The sequence below is a fragment of the Rhinoraja longicauda genome, chromosome 9 (genome assembly GCF_053455715.1).
Source record: "Rhinoraja longicauda isolate Sanriku21f chromosome 9, sRhiLon1.1, whole genome shotgun sequence".
In the NCBI taxonomy this organism is placed as follows: domain Eukaryota; kingdom Metazoa; phylum Chordata; class Chondrichthyes; order Rajiformes; family Arhynchobatidae; genus Rhinoraja; species Rhinoraja longicauda.
In genome coordinates this window covers 70,215,146-70,232,088 of record NC_135961.1, presented here as the reverse complement: position 1 = coordinate 70,232,088, position 16,943 = coordinate 70,215,146, and the positions used below count along the sequence as shown (strand labels likewise).

General features: G+C 42.5%; 1 protein-coding gene across 1 annotated transcript in view; it reads left to right on the top strand.

The window, feature by feature from the left end:
- Positions 1–16,943, top strand: part of ehbp1 (EH domain binding protein 1) — a 384,927-nt gene that overhangs the window by 11,706 nt on the left and 356,278 nt on the right. Inside the window, exons 3-4 of the mRNA XM_078405706.1 lie at positions 14,451–14,508; positions 16,035–16,130. Coding sequence (XP_078261832.1) covers positions 14,451–14,508; positions 16,035–16,130 — 154 coding nt within the window. The remainder of the gene's footprint in view (positions 1–14,450; positions 14,509–16,034; positions 16,131–16,943) is intronic.

Sequence of the window (16,943 nt, the reverse complement as noted above, 5' to 3'; positions counted from 1 at the left end):
TTGATTGTATGAATGTGAATATTCTGAAATGTTTTGGATGTTTATGCAGATCTTAGACATTTATGAGATTTATTTCTAAAAAGCCCCTTTGAATTTATAATTTGTTGGGCTACACTTAGAAAATTGTGCCTTCTAGATCTGTTTGTGTCACAGGAAATACTTGGGCACGTGATGCTAAATGAGAACTAAAATTAAGTACGAACACAGGAAAAGGCAGGTTGATTGATAAATTATATCCAATCCTCAATCATTGAAAGATATATGATTAAAAGTGAAATGAATTTATAATAGAACAAATTACAATTATGAAATTACTTAACCATTTTTTAATGAAGGTATATTATTATAAAATTTAGTTTTGATTGAAATTGCTATTATAACTTGCAATACAAATTTGAACATGTGTCTGTTACACAAAACAAAGTGCTGGAAGAACTCAGCGGGTTAGGCAACGTCTGTGGAGGGAATGGACAGATGACGTTTTGGGTCGGCACCCTTCAGTCAGAAGATTCTGTAACCCTTCTTTGTCTGAAGAGGTGTCCCAACCTGAAAGGTTGCCTGTCTATTCCCTCCACAGAGGCTGCCTAAATTGGGGAGTTCCTCCAGTGCTGTGTGTTTTGCTAGTGATTCCAGAATCTGCAGTTCCTTGTGTCACCACTGTCTGCTACGTTAATTGTCGTGCTTTTGTGATCATTACCAGGAAGTAGTCTTGCTGTGAATATAAGAGTAGTTTCGATGAAGCAGTTTGCACAACAATGATCACTCTAGGTATATTATTTAATGGGTGACCATCTTGGTTTGGTATTTTGAAATAAGAATTGTGATTGCCCTTCTTGGTGTGTGCACTCAGTGAAATGGAACTTGTATGTGCTGGTGAAAATCCAAATTGAAATGTTGCGATAATGCGATCATAACATTAAAGAGTAATAATTTTGCAAATATTTAAATTAGAAATACTTAGAGTCACAGAGTAATACAGAGTGGAAACAGGCTCATCGGCCCAACTTGCCCACACCGGCCAACATGTCCCAGCTACACTAGTCCCATCTACCCGTGTTTGGTCCATTTCTCCCCAAACCTGTCCTATCCATGTATTTGTCCAACTGTTTCTTAAATGTTGGGATAGTCCCAGCCTCAACTACCTTCTGTGGCAGCTTGTTCCATACACCCACCACCCTTTGTGTGAAAAAGTTACCCTTCAGATTCCTATTAAATCTTTTCCCCTTCACCTTAAACCTATGTCCTCTGGTCCTCGATTCACCTACTCTGGTCAAGAGACTCTGTGCATCTACCCGATCGACTCCTGTCGTGATTTTATACGCCTCTATAAGATCAACCCTCATCCTCCTGCGCTCCAAGGAATAGAGTCCCAACCTACTCAACCTCTCCCTATAGTTCAGACCCTCTAGTCCTGGCACCATCCTTGTAAATCTTCTCTGTACTCTTTCCAGCTTGACAACATCTTTTCTATAACATGGTGCCCAGAACTGAACACAATGCTCTAAATGTGGCCTCACCAACGTCTCATACAATTGCAATATGACCTCCCAACTTCTATACTCAATACTCTGACTGATGAAGGCCAAAGTGCCAAATGCCTTATTGACCACCCTATCTCCCTGCGACTCCACCTTCAAGGAACCACGTACCTGCATTCCTAGATCCCTCTGCCCTTCTATTCACTGTGTAGGTCCTGCCCATGTTAGACTTCCCCAAATGCAACACCTCTGTATTGAATTGAGATTGACATGTGAGAATTTAGGATCATAAGTAACCATACTTTTAAGATATTTGTGTAATGTAAATGACATAGGGAATCCTAATATAGAGTTTTATGCTATGTGAATAGTATATGTTTTGTATTATGGTTTATATTGTATTTTAGATTTTAGTTCTCTTCTGCTCCTCAGTTTTGAACGTTTCATAGGATTAATGGGTTTAAAGAACATTTCTAATCAACCTCATTCAAAGAATTATGAATCTAATAAAGTAACAAATATGGAAAATCTAAATAATGTAGTCTGTTGCTGTGCCTTCATCAGCACTAGGATTATATCAATAAAATATCCACCATATACACTACTACCGTGGCAGTGATGAAACCACAACACCAAACTGCCTTTTGTACTATTTTTGTAATACGTAACAGATGTCTGTTCTCAGCAAACAATTCATTTTAGACAGCTGCAGGCCTGACTCTATTCTACAAAAACTGGGCCCTTCACGCCCCACCCCTCTGCATGCACCACTTCACACCGACTCACAGCATGACTCCAGTCTGCAAAGACTGTGCCCTCGTCCACTACACACCCCCTCCTTGCTGCCCAACATCAGTCTGGCCACTTCTCCATCTCCAACAATAGAAATTGAGGAGGTGGAGAGGCTATTCAGGAGACAGAAAAGCGGGAAATCTCCAGGATCGGACAATGTTTCCCTCTCTACCCTCAAGCTCTGTGCCGAACAACTGGCATTTTCAACCAGTCCCTGCATCTCTGACCCCTCTCACCCTGGCCACAAACTCTTTGAAGCACTTCCCTCTGGAAGGCGACTCCGGACTGTCAAAGCCGCCACAGCTAGACATAAAGCAGCTTTTTTCCATGAGTAGTAGCTCTACTCAATGACCAAAAGTCTGCAGTCTCTTTTTGCTCTGGTTTATTTCACTCACATGTTTAAACTGTAATGTTGTATTCTTAATGTTTTATGCTTTATTCTTAATTGTTTACTGTATGTTCGTGTTATTACTTGAGAGCGAAGCACAAAGGTAAATTCCTTGTATGTGTACATACTTGGCCAATGAACTTATTCATTCATTTTTGTTTTTGTAAACCAGTATCTGCAGTTCCTTGAATTGAATTGAATAAATTTTAGTAGCCAAGTAGGTATACATACAAGGAATTTGCCTTGGTGCTTTGCTCACAAGTAACAACGTGATATACTGTAGGCAATTAAAAATAAAACATTATAATTTAAACATATGAAGAATTAAATAAAATACCAGAGCAAAAGGAGGCTACAGACTTTTGGCTGTTGAGTAGATCTACTGCTCGTGGAAAAAAGCTGTTTTTATGTTTGGCTGTGGCGGCTTTGACAGTCCGGAGTCGCCTTCCAGAAGGAAGTGCTTCAAAGAGTTTGTGGCCACGGTGAGAGGGGTCAGAGATGATCTTACCCGCTCGCTTCCTGGCCCTTGCAGTGTACAGTTCGTCGATGGTGGGAAGGTTGCAGCCAACAACCTTCTTGGCTGATTGAACGATGCGCTGCAACCTCCGGATGTCGTGCTTGGTGGCTGAGCCAAACCATGATGGAGAAGGTGAGAACACCTGATGGCAGTATAGAATTGGGTCATCATTGCCTGTGGCAGATTGTGTTTCCTCAGTTGCCGCAGGAAGTACATCCTCTGTTGGGCTTTTTTGATTGTGGAGTTGATGGTGGCCCCCCATTTAAGGTTCCTGGAGATGATGGTTCCAAGGAACTTAAATGACTCCACAGATGTGACTGTTGTGTTGTTGATGGTGAGTGGGGGGAGGGAAGAGGGAGCTCTCCTAAAGTCTACAATCAATTCCACTGTCTTTAGAGCATTGAGCTCTGGGTTGTCTGTAGGAATTGGGAGTACATTGCCTCCCCTGCCTCTCAATATGATCAATGCTAACCTGCTCCAGACTGCCTCTCCCTTTCTGTGCCAGTTCCGAATAATCCTCAATTCTGATTGCTGAAACGTTTATCTGCCTCTTCTTTAATTACTTCCTGTCATTCCGCCTCCACGAAGCTCCAGAGGAGAGAATTCAGCATCCTGTGCGAGAAGAAAAGCCGATGCATCTCAGTTTTAAGTGATTGCCCCCCTGATCTTATTTTCATATTTCAGATACAGCGCGGAAACAGGCCTTTTCGGCCCACCAAGTCCGCGCCGCCCAGCGATCCCCGCACATTAACACTATCCTACACACACTAGGGACAATTTTTACATTTACCCAGTCAAATTAACCTACATACCTGTACGTCTTTGGAGTGTGGGAGGAAACCGAAGATCTCGGAGAAAACCCACGCAGGTCACGGGGAGAACGTACAAACTCCTTACAGTACAGCACCCGTAGTCAGGATCGAACCTGAGTCTCCGGCGCTGCATTCGCTGTAAAGCAGCAACTCTACCGTTGCGCCACCGTGCCGCCCTCTTGTAACCATGTCTCCTCATCGCGGTGCTGGCTCGAAGGGCCGAATGGTCTCTTCCTGCACCTATTTTCTATCTGAAACTTTCATTACTAACTGATTGATAGCTTTTGTTCGGCATGAACATTGTGGGCCAAAGAGTCGGTGCTGCTGCACTAGTATGGAACCTTGAAAATATAAATTCCTGTTCACCCATCACCGTCTTGCTTGCTGAGCAACATTGACTCCTGATTTAAATAGCACATCAGGTTTTAAGATCCTTATCCTTGTTTTCAAATTACATGCATCTTGTTGTCTCCAAATTTCCTCTAGCTCTATGATCTTTGGAGTTGTTGCACTGTAATTTTGCTCTCCTGAGCATTCCTGTTTTCCATTGGTGGTTGTGATTCAACTCCAAGGCCAGAGGTGTTCAGATTCCAACCAAAAAGCAGCACTTGTCTTTCTTTTTTAAGATGATCATTTTTTTTGGTATTCTGTACTCCTTTTGTAGTTGAGTGTCAAATTGTGTTCGATAATACTCCTGAGAAGTGTATGTTTTGCTTTAAATAAGCAACTGAAATAGCTTTTGTGTCTGGGTAGCTTTTATGGAGACTTGTGCTGAGGTTTAAGCAGCAGAAGGCCAAGAATGACTGAGCACTGTGCAGAGAAGATCACCATTTTTGGGGGGTAATTTTGATGCAAGCCCTCCTGGCTCTGGGATAAGCTAGGAACAGAATTTGTGCTTTCATGCTGCCAATTGGATTCACTATATCAAGTCAAGTCAAGTCAAATTTATTTGTCACATACACATACTCGATGTGCAGTGAAATGAAAGTGGCAATGCCTGCGGGTTGTGCACAAAAAGAATTACAGTTACAGCATATAAATAAAGTTAATAAGTTACTAAACATAGCACAAAAAGTGTCGACAAAAATTTAGTCTCTGGGGTTATGAAAGTTGACAGTCCTGATGGCCTGTGGGAAGAAGCTCCGTCTCATCCTCTCCGTTTTCACAGCGTGACAGCGGAGGCGTTTGCCTGATCGTAGCATCTGGAACAGTCCGTTACTGGGATGGCAGGGGTCCCTCATGATCTTGCTTGCTCTGGATCTGCACCTCCTGATGTATAGGTCCTGCAGGGGGACGAGTGTAGTTCCCATGGTGCGTTCTGCCGAACGCACTACTCTCTGCAGGGCCATCCTGTCCTGGGCAGAGCTGTTCCCAAACCAGACTGTAATGTTGCCGGACAGGATGCTCTCTACAGCCCCTGAGTAGAAGCAATGAAGGATCCTCAGCGACACTCTGAATTTCCTCAGTTGTCTAAGGTGGTAAAGGCGCTGCTTAGCCTTACCCACCAGTGCGGCAATGTGCGTTGCCCACGTCAGATCCTCTGCGATGCGGACTCCCAAGTATTTGAAACTGCTCGCCCTATCCACAATAGACCCATTTATCTCCAGTGGCGTGTACGTCCTTGGATGTTTAGCCCTTCTGAAGTCCACAATCAGCTCCTTTGTTTTAGTGACATTCAAGAGGAGGATATTGTCCTGACACCAGAGTGCCAGATCAGCCACCTCCTCCCGGTAGGCCTTCTCATCGTTGTTGGAGATCCGGCCCACCACCACAGTGTCATCAGCAAACTTGATGATGGAGTTTGAGCTGAACCTGGCCCCACAGTCATGTGTGTACAGGGAGTACAGTAGGGGGCTAAGGACGCAGCCCTGGGGGGGATCCTATGTTCAGGGTGAGGGAGCTAGATGTGTGTTCCCCCATCCTGACCACTTGGGGTCTGGCAGTGAGAAAGTCCAGGACCCAGGCACACAGAGGGGTGCTAAGCCCCAGTTCCAGCAGCTTCTCAACCAGTCTGCTGGGGACTATTGTGTTGAATGCTGAACTAAAGTCAATGAACAGCATCCTCACATAGCCTCCCTGGCTGTCCAGATGAGAGAGAGCGGTGTGTAGAACCTGGGAGACCGCATCATCCGTGGATCTGTTCGGACGGTATGCGAACTGTTGTGGGTCCATGTTGCGAGGAAGGAGGGCGCAGATGTGCTTCTTGACTAGCCTCTCAAAGCATTTCATGACAACCGAGGTGAGGGCCACCGGTCGGTAGTCATTTAAACACGCTGGAGAGGCATTCTTTGGCACCGGTACAATGATGGATCTTTTGAAGCATGCAGGGACCACGGACTTTGCCAAGGAGAGGTTGAATATTGTGGTGAGCACTGGAGCAAGCTGAGTAGCACAAGACTTTAGTACTCGCCCAGATATACCATCTGGGCCTCCAGCTTTCCTCGTGTTCACACGCGTCAGAGCCCACCTCACCTCATGCTCGGACACCGAGAATGTGTGCACATCCCCGGCGGTGGATCCCCCTCCAGCCTCGCTAGCCAGCGCCCCTTCGGTGCTGTTTTTAGACGGCGAGCTGGTGGTGTTACCCGGCTAAGGAGGAGCCGGCACTTCCGGTTGAGGGGTTGCTGGACCTGTAGCTAGTTATAGTCCGTAGCCCCTGCCAAAGGCGCCTGGTGTCCTGCTGCTCCATCTGTGACTCCATCTTGTCCCGGTACCTCTTTTTTGCATCCTTCACTGCACTTCGCAGTCGGTAGGACTCTCCCTTGTAGTCGTCCATGTTGCCGGATGCCAGGCCGGAGTTGTAAGCAGCGGTGCGAGCATTCAAGGCCACGCGAATAGACCTGTCCACCCAGGGTTTTTGGTTAGGGAAGATACTGACCCTTACCGTGGGGATGATGGTATCGGCTATTGTGGCAATGAAGTCCGTAACCGCTTCCGCAAACTCATTTACGTCTCTGGAACTTGCTTGGAACATGTTCCAGTCGACTTCGCTCAGTGCATCCTGCAGCATGGCCTCTGAATGGTCAGCCCACCGCTTTACGTCCCTCGTCACTGTCGCTTCCCGTACTATCCGTTGTTTGTACTCCGGCAGCAGGAAAATGGCAGCGTGGTCAGATTTCCCAAAAGGAGGGAGAGAAACGGCCTTATAGCCTTTCCTGAACGGTGTAGCAGTGGTCCAAAGTTCTTTCCCCCCTGGTGACACACGTGATGTGTTGGTAGAAGTTGGGCATGACCTTTTTGAGATTTCCCCTATTGAAGTCTCCAGCCACCAGCACAGCCGCATCAGGGTTCTTGTTTTGGTGTTAACACAACACATCGTGTAGGGTGGACAGTGCCACGTCGGTGTCCGCATGCGGTGGGATATAGACGGCTGTGATGATCACCGAGCTGAACTCCCGGGGTAGGTAGAATGGTCGGCATAAGATAGTGATGACAATGAATCAACAAGGTCTGGGAACATAGCTTAATTTACATGAATAATTTCATGATGCTTTGCTGATTTGGCAGGGTTGGTTCAGTGGATCAGCTGGGAAAGTCAAATGAACATGTATTATCATTCAGAGTATGCAAACTGTATTCTGATCCTTAGAAAAATCTATGGTCAGAAAAAATAACATGAGATAAACTTTGTCCTGGAGAAACCATGGATGTTCTACCTAGTCTTTTATTTTAGCAATTGCTTACCTATGTATTTTTCTCTGCCATCCGAGTAGTCTAGGTAAAGGAAATTTTCATGTTTCAGTTTGTTTTTGATGTAAAGGTTCCACAGTTGAAGGTAGATGCATAAGTACATTTCTCTTCCAAGCCGTACATTTGTCCAGCCTCTCATTCCAGGTATTCATAAGCTACTTCTCTTGTAGCATTACTGAATAGATTCCGTCAGCATGTTCAAACACGTTCTTATGTGTTGACTCCATCTATCAAGATATCTGTTCCCTTGTCAGTACAAGAAATCTCCTTTGTAACCAAAGCAAGATTTGACGAAGAGCAGATCGAACATAATCTCCTTGGAAACCTACTATTTTGTTATAGTCCAGAGTGCATGGACTGCGACCCGTAACGCAATGCTGCTTCTACATTTATTCTTGGTGTGATAGTCTTGTCATCCTAATTGCAAACACTGAATTACCTATCTGGTAGTTTGTGACTAAATTATCATATTGATTATTCAGTGGCTTTGAAGCTGAGGTAGTGGATCCTTATAAAGGTTGGTTGTGTGGCTTCAGTTCATAGCTCCCCCCACTTATTGTTTTTGATAGATTTGTTTCTGATAATCTGAGCAGGTAATTCTTCAAGTTTGGTATGGAAGAGTTCAAGATAAATATTGTGAAACTAGTTTCATAAACCTGGCAATTCATGTTTGAGATTTTCTGAAACATCCTTGTTGAGATGGCAGCGCAGTTCTTTGTTTTTGGTTGAGCAGTGATTGTCATCAATCAATCCTGTCGCGTTGTGATTGGATAACCTTCCATGTGTTCCCAATTACTTTCTTAGAACCGTAGCATTGTGCAGCACAACTACAGCCCTTTAGGCTCACCTCATCCATGTCACTGTGAGACCTATCTATATGAAATTTGCCTGCATTGAACCCATAATGCTCTATGCCTTCCCTATCCTGCTTCCAGCATGGAAACATTTATTCCTCAGATCTCCTTTAAATTTCAAGTCAAGTCAAGAGTATTTTATTGTCAAATGTCCTGAAATAGAATAATGAAATTCTTACTTGCAGCAGCTTAACATGTTCAACAGGGAGAGGTTGGAAAGACTTGGATTGTTTCTCTGGAATACTGGAGGTTACAGGGAAGTATATAAAATTATGAGAGGCAGAGATAGGGTGGACTGTCAGAATCTTTTTCACAGGGTGGAAAAATCAAATACTTGAGGGCATAGCTTTAAGATAGGAGGGTGGTGATGAATGCCTGGAATAGTTTAAGAATAAGTGATAGGCCATTTAGAACAGAGATGAGGAAAAAGTTTTTCACCCAGAGAGTTGTGAATCTGGAATTCTCTGCCTCAGAAGGCAGTGGAGGCTGATTGCCTGGATGCTTTCAAGAGAGAGTTAGATAGAGCTTTTAAAGATAGTGGAGTCAAGGTATATGGGGAGAAGGCAGGAACGGTGTACTGATTGTGGATGATCAGCCATGATCACAGTCAATGGCGGTGCAGGCTCGAAGGGCCTAATAGACAATAGTCAATAGGTGCCATCTCCTGCACCTATTGTCTATTGAATGCTCAGCCGGGGGTGGGGAGTTGGAGCAGATGTATTAGTGGCATTTAAAGACTTTTGGATAGGCACATGAATATGCAGGGAACAGAGCGATATGGGTTACATGCAGGTAGATATGTCATGTTCTTGGCATCATGTTCAGCATGAACATTGTGGGCTGAAGGGCCTGTTTTTGTGTTGTTTCTGTTCTATGTTCTATGATATTTATCACATTTGACTACTTACCATGTTTATTTTATATTGGTGGTTTCATCTTTCACTAGTTATTATAAATTAACTGCGATGTAAATCTTTAAAAAACTTAGTTCACATTCTGTCTTTATAAACATAATTTATTACAAAGATAATTTATATTATCAGTAGGATTTATACAAATGTATTTACAAAATTTGACAATTGAATTGTGCAGTATTTGTATACACGTATTGTGATTGTTGCCTGTACAAGAATTAAATAAGATCTAGATATTGTCAACTTTCTAATTACTTAATTTGGCCATTTATGGTCAATAGCTAAATAGCATGTGATTTCCCTGATAATACTTGGCTTGTATACTTAGCTTGGCTTTTATCTGCTGGATCAGAAGAGTGATTGGGGACGATAGAAATGTAAGATTCTGAGGGGTCCAGACAAGGTGGATGGAGAGAGCATGTTTCCTCTTGTGGGAGAATTGCAAAATTCCTGTTCCCAATTCATGTGCTTCTGCAATTTATACACTGACATTTCAGAATTTATGCATGTCTGAATGATATTTAAATGGCAGCACTGTGGTTTAGCTAGTGGTGTAGCTAGTAGAGCTGCTGTCTCACGGTGCCAGTCCTGCCGTCAGGTGTTATCTATGTGAAATGACCAATTACATTTTCTCTAGTTTCTCTGGTTTTTTCCCACATGTCAAAGATGTGTGGGATGATAGATTAGTTGGCCTCTGTAAATTGCTGCTCGTGTGCAACTTGTTCCCATAGATTACTACTTACATTGTTATTATGCTACACATTACCTTTATCCAGTTTCTTGATAGATTTTTTATTTTATATCTGATAGTTTAATTATATACTTGATCCTATTCTGGGCAATTAGGCAATTCTGTTACGATTTATAAGAAATAAAACTGATATTACTCAGAAAGTTAATTGATCAACATTTAAGGCTAACAGGTTGGTGAGTATTGTGTTCAGTTTTGTCACACCGCTGTACAAAGGATGTCAATAAGCTACAAAGAGAGCAGAGGAGATTTATGAGGATGTTGCCAAGACTTGAGGGAGTGAGTTATAGGAAGAGATTGGGCAGGCTAGGATTTTATTCCTTGGATCACTGGAGACTAAGGTGTGATCTTATCAAAATGTATACAATCAGGAGGGGCATAGATAGGGTGAATGCACAGTCTTTATCCCAGGGTTGGAGAACCAAAAACTAGTGGGCATAGGTGTAAGGTGAGTGGAGAAAGTTTCAATAGGAACCTGGAAAGATTGTTTGGGTCCTTGGATGGAGGCGAGGGGGGAGGTAAAGGGACAGGTGTTGCATCTCCTACGGTTACAGGGGAAAGTGCCCGGGGAGGGGGTGGTTTGGGTAGGAAGGGACGAGTGGACCAGGGAGTTACGGAGGGAACGGTCTCTGCGAAACGCAGAAAGGGGAGGAGATGGGAAGATGTGGCCAGTAGTGGGATCCCGTTGGAGGTGACGGAAATGTTGGAGGATGATTTGTTGGATACGCTGGCTGATGGGGTGGAAGGTGAGAACGAGGGGGATTCTGTCGTTACGAATGGGGGGAGGGGGAGCAAGAGCAGAGCTGCGGGATATAGAGGAGGCCCTAGTGAGAGCCTCATCTATAATGGAAGAGGGGAAGCCCCGTTTCCTAAAGAATGCCCTAGTGTGAAACACCTCATCCTGGGCACAGATGCGGCGTAGACGGAGGAATTGGGAGTAGGGGATAGACTTTTTGCAGGAGACAGGGTGGGAAGAAGTGTAGTCCAGATAGCTGTGGGAGTCAGTGGGTTTGAAGTAGATGTCAGTCACTAGTCTGCCTCCTGTGATGGAGATGGTGAGATCCAGAAACGGTAGGGAGATGTCAGAGATGGTCCAAGTATATTTAAGAGCAAGATGGAAATTAATGGTGAAATATATGAAGTCAGTGAGTTCTGCATGGGTACAAGAGGTAGCCCCAATGCAGTCGCAATGTAGCGGAGGTAGAGTTCGGGGATGGGGCCAGTGTACGTCTGGAACAGGGATTCACACTGAGTGATACATATATGAAACGAGCTGCCAGAGGAGATATTTCAGACAGATACAATACCATTTAAAATACATTTGGGCAAGTACATGCATAGGAAAGGCTTAGAGAGATATTGGCCAAACACAGGCAAATGGGACTAGCTTAGATGGCCATCCTAGTTGGCATTAATGAATTGGGTCGAAAGGCCTGTTTCTGTGCTTTATTAGTCATTAACTCTGTGAGACTAGTGGAAGTGCAATATATTTGTGAATTCAGTTATGTACTAAAGAATATGCACAATAAGATTACAAAAGTATTACTGTTGTGAATAGCAGCAACTTTCCGAAGGAAAGAATTTAAAGAAGGTATTATCAACAGCTGAATAATAATAATAATTATTATTATTATTAATACCCTGACTTAGTGGGTAAATCGGAGAAATTGGTTTCAATGTGCTCAGGTGGCTACTTTGCTTTGGAGATGTTTGTGAGTTTGAGTTGAACACTGAAGATTTGAGCACAAAATATAGTCTGGCCTTCTACTGCAGTACCAAGAGAGGAAACTACTGTTGCACGTGTGTTTTTATCAAATGAAATTTGAAACTGAAATTCTGCCAGTGCTTCTATTGGTAAGCATAGGAAATCCCGTGACAATATTTCAAGAAGAGGAGAATTCGTCCTGACCAATACTTTCATTTTTTAAAATCTAAACATGGATTAAATGGATTAAATGGTGATTCTCTTGCTGTCTGCTCTTGCTGCTAAAAATTACCTGTTTTTATCTTTTTTTTTATTGATAATGAATGTCTCTTGCTATCCATTTGCTGCTGTAACACTGCAAATTTCCCCGGCATGGGGAAAGGAATAAAGGAATATATTATTATATTTTATTATTCCTCCAATACAACATTGACAATGCTTGTTAGATGTAAATTACACTCTGCAGTCTAGATGTTGTATAAATGCAAAGTTTAGATGGTCTTCATTCAGGTAACTGACTTACAATGTAGCGTTCATCGCCAGATTATAAATTATTTTCTGGTATGTCTGCATTTGCACAAAGTTGTTTCTTTGGAGAGTGAACTATATTAAAGTTATATTGTCACCCTTGTCAACAGTCTGCCAGTTAGTTTGTATCTTCTGTTTTCCTGGTATTTTCTTGAAAAGCAATCTTAAAAATATAGAGCAGGAAAAAACTGCTCTATATTTTCAATAATCCTTCAAGGTGGAATGGATTCAGAGAAGATTTACGAGGATGTTGCCAGGACTAGAGGGTCTGAGCTATAGGGAAAGGTTGGGTAGGCTGGGACTCTATTCCTTGGAGCACAGGAGGATGAGGGGTGATTTTATAGAGGTCTTATAAAATCATGAGGGGAATAGATTGGGTAGATCCACAGGGTCTCTTGCCCAGAGCAAGTGAATCGAGGACATAGGTTTAAGGTGAAGGGAAAAAGATTTAATAGGAATCTAAGGGGTAGCTTTTTCACACAAAGGGTGGTGGGGGTATGAAATAAGTATGAAACAAGCTGCCAGAGGAGGTAGTTGAGGCAGGGACTACCACAATGTTTATCAAACAGTTAGACAGGTACACGGATAGGACAGGTTTGGAGGGATATGGACCAAACCCGGGCAGGTGTGACTAGTGTTGCTGGGACATGTTGGCCGGTGTGGGCAAGTGGGCCGAAGGGCCTGCTTCCACACAGTATCACTTTATGACTGAGTTTCAGATCTGTCCAATCACAAGGTTTTGGTTGCTTTTCCTAATGTGACATTCCTACCTTCTTGCCATAAAGTCATAAGTGACAGGAGCAGAATTAGGCCATTTGGCCATCAAGTCTACTCTGCCATTCAATCATGACTGATTTATCTCTCCCTCCTAACCATATTCTCCTGCCTTCTCCCCATAGCCCCTGACACCTTGTCCACACCAACTTACACCATGTTTTGTAGAACAGGCCTTCAAATCTCATTCAGCCATTTAACAATGAACAAAACAAACATTGCTGCCAAATATTTCAGCTGTATATTTTGTTCCATTTATAATGCTTTACAAAAATCCAGTATTTTACATGTGTACTTGCCAAATAATAATGCAGTCACAATTTCAATTGATCGCAAAGAATATTTACTTACTTGTTTTACCTAATTGCATATTTGTGAAACATTATGGGATATTTTCCTATGTTGAAAGCATTGCAATTTGGCAGTGATGTACATTTTAAAGTTTTCTTTAAACCATATGATATTTGAAAATAATTGTTTTGATTTGTAGGAAAAAAATGGACCATAGTATATTTTTAAATTGGTAAAGATTGAAAGAATGTGATGTTCAGAGTGATCTTGTAACCTTAACAGATGTCAATATTTAGATGCAGCAAGCAATTAAGAATGCTGGCTTTATAAAACCTTTACTAAAAGAAGAATTTGTTACAAAAGCTGAGACATCTTGCTGCAATCAAAAAGGATCCTGGTGAGGTCATATCTGGTATATCAGACCTGTTACCAGGTCTCCTGACCTGAGCAGGATTAAATTTATTATTGCGAGAGCGTAGTGAGGGAGCAGCATATTGGTTCTTGGGATTGTGGGTTTGCCATACGAGGAGAGATTAAACACACACGTGCCTGCGTACTCTTGACTTCAGGACAATAAGAAGCATACTTCATTGAAACCATGGCATTCGGAGGGGCCTTGACAGAATAGTTGTGGAATAGATGTAGAGCTGATGTTTTTACAGGCTAAGTGTGTAGAACCAAGGATCACTGTCTCAAAATAAATGACCAGTCATTCAAGATGGAGGAAAATAAATTTCTTCACAACGGGTTGTGTCCAAGCAGAATTAGTTCTTGGGCATTTTCAAAACTGACATTGATAGATATCATAAATCTGACCTACTGCTTTTATCTTTATGTTCTTATGATCATGGCAGCATTGGATTTCATTTAATAACAAACATTTTGGTGATCTTGGTCATTGGTGTATTCTGCTTTGTAGTTACATAGCTAATATTTATTTCTCATTATATCATTAGGCAACCTGACAAGCTGGTGGTGGTTTGGACAAGAAGAAGCAGGCGGAAATCATCTAAGGTATGCATTAAATATTCACTGCCGATAGGCAAGGTATCAGGATTCACAAGAACCTAGGAAACTGGAGCAGGTGTATGCTTCTACTCTGCTACTCTTCAAGATCATTGCTGATCTGATCTTGGTCTCAGCTCCACCCTCGATGAGAAGAAATGTGTCCTCGTTTATATCCCAAACAGGTGATCCTGTAGCCCCTGGTTCTGGATTCCGCTCATGTGGGGAAATGTTGTCTTATCAGCTTCCTGGTCAAGCTATCTCCCTTCCGTCAAAATTTTGTAGGTTCCAATGGGCACACCATTCCTTTTTCGAACCTACAGAGAACATAGGCCCACTTCCAGTTCACTCAGACCCAAATAATTCAGGTCTTAGCCATAGTCATACAGCCATACAGCATGGAAATAGGCCCTTCAGCCCAACTTGCCCACGCCGACCAACATGCCCCATCTACCCTAGTCCCACCTGCCTACGTTTGGCCCATATCCTTCTAAACCTATCCTACCCATGTTCTCAGAATCAATCTGAATTGGTTTTTAATTTTCGAGCAGCTCAATATCAGGTATTATAAAAGAAAATAAACCTAACATCTGGGGAAGGATTCCAAATGACATTTTCTACCATTAAGCCTGAGGACAAAGTCTGCTTGGATGTGGAGTGGCTCTAGTATTAGAGTATCATCTCCCTGCTCACGTATTTAATGAATGATGAAGACCAGTATCCCAGATAGCTTCTTAACCACTTGTTCTGTCTACACTGCTGCCTTGAGAATCGTTGGAGAGGGATCAGGGACTCTCTCTTCCTCAAAATGCTCCAGGACTTTACCATTCATGATGTATATCTTCACCTCATTGGTACTCACCAAATTAAACCCCATCTGGCATTTCTCAGCCCTTTTCACCTGTATGTTGATATCACCCTGCAGCCCTTGCTAACCCTGCACGCTGTCAACAACTCCACCAATCTGAATGTCACCTGCAAACTTACTAATCTTGCTTATCACAACCATATTTAAATCATTTGTGGATGTGATATCGTTGACAAAATCATCCATTGTGGATGATCAGCCATGATAACCATAACCATGGTTATGCTTTATTCTTAATTGTTAACTGTATGTTTGTGTTGTCATTTGTGAGCGGAGCACCAAGGCACATTCCTTGTATATGCATACTTGGCCAATAAAATTATTCATCTTCATTCATCATTCATCATCACGATGAATGGCATTGCTGGCTTGAAGGGCCAAATGGCTGCTTCCTATACCTATTTTCTATGTCTATGTCTATCTCTCAATGTTTGGTGAAATTGTCAAAAGGATCATCAAGGGTTAAGACCACAAAGAGGCAAATGAGGTTGAAGATGGAGTATGTAATACAATAGGATCAGGTTTAAGACTCCAGGTTGTAGTGGTGTTTAAGCATTTCGTGTAGCTCTGCAACACCAAAGGCTTTTGGTCAAATTTACGTATGAATTAATATTAATACAAAGTTTGTGCATTGGTGAACTTTTTATTTTCTTGTTCCTCCTTGAAGGCTCATAGTTGGCAACCAGGAATTAAAAACCCATATCGAGGAGTTGTGGTATGGCCTGTTCCCGAAAACATTGAAATCACTGTGACACTTTTCAAGGTACAACAGCTCATAAACTCTTGATTGCAACAGCCTTTTCCAACACAATATGTCTCTTATTAGTATTGATTTTGCTTGTGAGGCTGTAGAAAATTAGTCCTATCATTAACATGTTAAAACTGTAGCTCATATGACAATCATTATTTTGGAGCATAGCTAATGCTGTGATGTAAAGTGGAATAAAACCTCAAATTAGCTGGATTCCCAGCCTGTAATCTTGTGCCTATTCATCACTGCAGCTTTTGATAAAATGTTGACAAAATTAAACTGAATGAATCAATTTAACAAAACGACTCTATCATTACTTGTATACAATTAGGAATAGCTGCTTGTTCTTTGTTGATGTGATGCTTCTTAAATTTGGGATAGCATACATAATTGCTGGTTTGAACTTTACAGTGAAACTTCCTGCTGGAGGGATGTTATCATTTGTACTGGGATAGTCACGATAAACTCTAACTGGCTTCTATCTCTTGTAGAAGAGATGGTGTGAGTTGTTAAATTCAGCTGCAACTGGCCATGCTTATGCCAGTCCTTGTTAAACATTTAGCTTTATTTGGCTATGCTTGTGATGATCCCATTTACAAAGGTTTTACTTTGTCATAGTCATAGAGTGTTACAGTGTGGAAACATGCCCTTCAGCCCAACTTGCCCACACCGGCCAACATGTCCCAGCTACACTAGTCCCACCTGCCTGTATTTGGTCCATCTCCCTCCAAACCTGTCCTATCCATGTACCTATCCAACTGTTTCTTAAATGTTGGGATAGTCCCAGCCTCAACTACCTCCTCTGGCAGCTTGTTCAATACCCCC